The sequence below is a fragment of the Euphorbia lathyris genome, chromosome 1 (genome assembly GCF_963576675.1).
Source record: "Euphorbia lathyris chromosome 1, ddEupLath1.1, whole genome shotgun sequence".
Classification (NCBI taxonomy): domain Eukaryota; kingdom Viridiplantae; phylum Streptophyta; class Magnoliopsida; order Malpighiales; family Euphorbiaceae; genus Euphorbia; species Euphorbia lathyris.
In genome coordinates, this window is record NC_088910.1 from 51118736 (window position 1) to 51124729 (window position 5994).

General features: G+C 34.6%; 1 protein-coding gene across 1 annotated transcript; it reads right to left on the reverse strand.

Annotated features, from left to right (window-relative positions):
* Positions 1 to 635: 635 nt before the first annotated feature.
* Positions 636 to 1731, reverse strand: LOC136232379 (photosynthetic NDH subunit of subcomplex B 4, chloroplastic). The gene is made up of 6 exons (XM_066021502.1): positions 1585 to 1731; positions 1469 to 1516; positions 1222 to 1387; positions 1074 to 1129; positions 889 to 960; positions 636 to 818 (listed from the first exon to the last, which is right to left on the reverse strand). Exons 1-6 carry the CDS (start codon positions 1660 to 1662, stop codon positions 705 to 707), a joined length of 534 nt encoding a protein of 177 aa, XP_065877574.1. The 5' UTR covers positions 1663 to 1731; the 3' UTR covers positions 636 to 704.
* Positions 1732 to 5994: the final 4263 nt, after the last annotated feature.

Here is a 5994-nt window from a genome sequence, read left to right on the forward strand (position 1 = left end):
GCAATATCGCACTTTAATCCGACCTGACATTGCCTTTTTAGTCGAACGTGTACTTTGCTACATTCAAGGCATGCTTGATTATGGTATAGTGATCTCCACAACTCCTAGATAGTGATTGGGACGGATGCCCAAATGGTCGACGTTCAACAAGAGCTCTTTGCATTTTTTGGAGCAACAATCTAATATATTGGAATACGCGAAAGCAACCCACGATCGCTCACTCATCAAGTGAAAGTGCGTATTAAGAAGTTGCTCATGCAAATGCTCATCTTCTTTGGCTCTGAGCATTACATGACGATCTTGGCTTTCCGATACCGTTGCGACATGTGTCAATTATTGTGTGACAATGTTGATGCAATATACCTCACGGTAAATCCCATCTTTCATGCTCGGACTAAGCACATCGAGCTCGGTTTCAGCTCCTTCACTCCCGTCTCAAAAGTTCAATCCCACTATGGGCTTAAAGGTTTAATTATTGTTCCAGATATCTTTGATACATCAATCTTTTTAAGCATGACCCAAATTAACATAAGATATGGTTGGATTTGGATTCATCATGGGCCGTGTGAGGAAGACCTAAGCCTGACTGACTTTCTCTCATGCTTATATTAAAGTATTTTTCATAAAGTAAAAGGTATCCATTTTGAAAACAATTTTGATTATTAGAGTTTAGAGTGAAATTTACAGTATGAATAAAGTCTAGTCTATTTACGGATAGCTTCTTCCAATTCACGGAGACCTCCGACCTTCTGCTCAATCTCCTCAATCAACTCCTCGCGCCACAGCTCTGCTCTCGCTGCTTCTTCTATGTCTTCTTGCTGCATCATCATCATCCCATAATGCATCTTTTTACTATATTGATATGAAAATTAATTAAGCAGTAAGTACCTTATCATAAATCCAGTGTCCAGTACCATCTCCTCCATCTCCCCTATATGCTTCTGAATCGTAGAATGGATCCTATATATATATGTTTTCATACACTTTTAATTACAAATTGAACCCATGCATTCATTTAAATTCAATTTGAATCTGAATATATATATATAATGACAGCAACAGCACCAACTTACTTTGGTTGAACCAAACACCAAACATCCCCAACAAGTGAACATTATGTAAAATACATCTAAAACAAATTGAGAGAAACAAAAAGTAATTAATTAAAGAGAAAATAGAGTGAAAATGAAAGTGAGTGATAATGAGAAAGAAGGAACTCACAAACATTCTTAATGACTTGATCACTAAGATGCCATATTGATTTATGAGTGACAAGGTCTCTTTGTCCATCCAAATGATCAACTAGCACTGCCATTAATGGCCAATCTGGAATAGCATTCGCTTTACTCAAACTGCCTCTCTTGCTCTTCATTCCTTCTCCTTGATGCTATCATTATATAATTCATTCAAATTGTTACTGCAAATTCTAACCATATATATATAGACATTAAATTAAGTAAAGTATTACCTGCTGCTGCCATCCACTTAAACGTGTGGAGGTTGAGCATTGCTTAAGCTGCAAAGGCAAAGATAATATTGTTAATATGAGAAGAAGAAGAAGAAAGCAAGATAGGGAGATGTTACCAGTGGGTTGAACAAGGATTTAGATGCGTTACGGAGAGGGAGTCTTGTAATTGTGAAGCCGAGGATAGCTTCAGCCATTCTTCTGTTTACAAGGTTAGGAGGATAAGTGAGAGTTGTAATGTAATGTAGTTAGTCCGATTAATTTCAGTGGATAAGCAAACAATTTGTATCCACCCACGTTTGGATAGGCCCATACCAATTGCCATCTTTAATACTAGGGTTATCGATTTGCATCCACCATGTTTGGATCGGCCCATAGAAATTTCTCAGATCCTAACCTATGATAGAAATTATTAAAAGAATATTTTATTAGTAGTTCATAACAGACGTATACGTAATTACACAAAATTATGGCATATCATTTCAATACGTACAAAAGATAAGGAATTGATATAAATGATTATAATTTCTATAAGAAATTACATTAAAAATAAATTTTGATGTATATTTTACATTTAACTAATGTTTATATTTATATTTTATTATTTCATGTTTTTTTTTTATAAATATATTATAATCTCATACTTTTTTTTTCAAACCAAATAAAATGGTATTAAAAAATAAAAAAAGATTCATTACAAACTATAGAAACCAAGAAATCAGGAATAGAAAAATCACTAAAGAAACTAGTATTGGATTGAGCATGTCTAGCCATAGCATCAGGGTGCACCGGCCTAGGGTCTAGGGTTGGAGGGGGTCTCAAAAAATTTTTTAGCCTTATATATATATATATGAAAATTAATTTTTTTTAATATAAATAGTGATAAAATTATATAGGAGGGCTTATTTCTTTCTAAAAGCCCATTGATAAAAAAAAAGAAAAATTTAAAGGCCTATTTTGTTATGTATAATTTTTTTATTATTAAATGAGCATTTATTACTTATTTTGCCTAGGGTCCCTAAATTGTTAGGACCGGCCCTGCATAGCATGAGTCGCTCCGTTTGCTAATCTCGAGATGAAGGTCACAAAATAATCTGGACGTCTAAGTAGAATCTGTCTGATATCATCAATAACCACTCCACCTCTGAGCGATCTGAAGCAGTACCAAGTAATTTGTCCGTAACAACCTTCACATCACTCTCAAAGATCATATTACTAAAGTGCTTAGACTCACACCAATCCAAAGCACTCTTAATTGCAATAGCTTCAGCAAGAGGGACAAAAATAACACCCACCCCAACACTACTAAAGCAAGCCAAAAACTTACCCAAATGATCTCTGAGGACCGCCCCTGCGCCATACCGCTCCACGTCAGTGAACAAAGATGCATCCACGTTGCACTTAGCAAATCCCATCGGCAGCCTCTGCCATTGACCCTCAACCACACTTCCATGTCCCTTCCCCTCCCTGAGTCATGTTTCTATTTTCCCAAATCGCCCAAAACAAAGCAACTATCTTAACCACCAAATCTACAGAGGCCGTCCTAACCATTTCTAGAGCCCAATCCTCCACCCACTCCCACTCGACCCCTGGACCCGTAAGCCTTGCCTTCTGCCAGCACGCTCTAGCAAACTCACATCCTGCGAACAAATGCCATCCATGCTCAATATCAACCTTACACACCACACAATCAATTAGGACCGGAATTCGCCTAAGTGACAGACGAAGCCGCCAAGGCAAAACTCTAGCACAAAACCGCCATAAGAATGAATTTTAGATGGAATATCTAGCCTCCAAATCTTCTACCATCCCAAATGTTATGTAGTATCCGAATGGAGAGAAGCTAACCTCCTATATCATAACTTGACCGAATAGGATCCATTAGAATTAAAATGCCATAAAATCGAGTCATCTCTATTGCTAAACGGTACCACCATGTTAAGAATACACTCCCTTTCTCCTGGGTCGAACCATCGCTCAATCTTTCCTTACACTAAAGACGGGTACTTGGAATAAAGAGATATGACACAACCGCAAGCTGATTCTCTTCCGTACAAGCTCACTCGATCATTCTCTACTCATCATTAATGAGGCAAGGATCTTTGCAAATGGAAATGTGATCACCCCGCCCTAGTTTTGTTAAATTCAATTACTCATTAAAAAAACAACTAAATTATGAGAATTTTTTTAAGGGTAAATAATTATAAGGTCCCTGTGTTTTTACCTAATATGCTACTTAGTCCCTGTGTTTTTAGAAATAATTATATAGTCCCCAAATTTTTGTTTTTGTTTACTCTTTAGTCCTTATGCTTGGATCAATGGTCAAACTATACTAAATAAACTTTAAAATACCAAAATTACCCTTTACTTTATGTTTTAATAATAAAACATCTATTTTACCTATTTTATATTTTTTTTCTCTTTTTTTTCTACATAATCACAATCTCTCCAATATAAACTCCAATATAAAGTAATTTATTTATTAATTTTTATATAATTATAGAACTTTAATTTAGTAACGTAAAATTTATTGACTAAAAAATGAATGAAAAATATTTCAAAAAGTATTAAAATAGGAGTAAGACTACCATTGTAAAAAGTTTTTACAATTCTAATAAATTTTACGAATGAAGAAAAAAATATGATTTTTAAAAAATTTATAATAATATTTAATGTTAGTTTAAAGATATTATATTAAAAAATAAAGAAAAAAATAATTACAATTTAAGAAAATCAATAATACATTTTTTCAAGTATATTAATTTCGGTGTATATGTAGTTCAAAAACTTCATTAAAATTAATTAGATTAAATTTGAAACCAAAAGATAAAATTTTTTATGTATAACTATGGGTGTTGAAACACCTTTCCACATGATTTTGATTTGACAAATTTATTTAAGTTAATTCATGATTAAGAGGCAATTAAATTTAAGTGCTTTGATTTAATTGTACTAATATGTTTGTTCAATATTGAGTATAAGTATAAATGAAAACAGAAATAAAAAGTAAGACAGGACGAAGTCAGCATGAGAACACATCACAAGCTGAGTGGAGTGCAACTCAGCATAATAGAAGAAAAGTCATCTTCAGAACAAACGCTTGAAGATGAAGCTGACCAAAGAAGCTGAGTGGAACGCAACTCAGTATCAAAGAAGAGAAGTCTTCCTCTAAACTAATGCTTGCAGACGAAGCTGACCACGGAAGTTGAGTAAGAATATGACTCAGAAACAAAGAACAAAAGCAACGTCAATAAAGTCAAGCTGAGTGTTCGTCAGGACAGCGCGATTGATCCGTTTGCTAGAAGACAAGATCTGATAACTGTCTGCACCAATAACAGAAGCTTTGGAATTACGTCCAGAGTCAATTTCGAGATGCATGGGTCAACTGTCCGTTAGCTAAAAGACGAACTGGCGCTAGAAGACGAACCTGCTGGAAGAAGACAAGCCTGACGCCTGCTAAATTCAGACGATAGGATTGGCCTGCAAATCTGAAGCTGGCCAGAACAATGACGCAATATATCCGTTTGAATCCAACGGATAATTGCAGATTCAAATCATTAGAGCTTCAGACTTCAACTATAAAAGGACAAGTTCATTCTTGGATCATTTGCCGATTGCCGAAAGATACAAGAGAAAAAAGAGCATACATACAAAGCACATTCAAACAAGAAAAAAATCTTACACCAAATTTCCATTTCTGTGTAAAAGCTAGATTGATTTTGAGTGTTCTTCATATAGAAAGAACAAATTTGTATCAATTGTAAAATTGAGAGAGTTGTGCTGGGTACTCGGTTTTAAGTACTTAGCGGTAGAGAATCTGAGTGTTCAGTTATAGCGCTCAGTAGGAGTTGAGTAGACGAATAGAGGAAAGTACTCTTGCATATTCAACTGCCTTGTAAACGGTTTGTGCTCTACCTTTAAAGAGCTCAGTATTAGATTGAAAAAGCCCGGAGGGACTCTGGGGACTGGACGTAGGCGGAGAGGCCGAACCAAGATAAGTCTGCTTAGTAATCTCTAACTCTCTCTCAGTATATATATATATATATATATATATATATATATATATATATATATATATGTGTTGCTTGATTAAATTGCTCAGGATATAAATTGTAAAAGCTGACACTAAGTAATTTTGGTGCTGAGTTGGAAGCTGATCTCAAGTGTTGATTCCCAACTCACAAGTAAAACAGTTCTAGTCAGCATCTGACTAAAGCTGTCTTACATTTCTCGGTTGTGCTGACCTAAACTAAGTTAAGTAATTTAAAGAATCAATTAAGTCAGCATAATTAAGCAAAAAAGTTTCATTAGTTCCTACCCCCCTTGGAACTAATCACACGGGACCAACAATGGACAATTTTGGACTTTCATTTACAAAAACAAATAGAAGGACTAAAAAATTGATTAAGATAAAACTTAAGGACCTCATAATATTATGGTGGACTTACTAACGTGTTAAATAAAAACATAAGGACCTTATAATTGTTTACCTTTTTTTTTTAATTATAACATAATTAGATTTTCTTTAA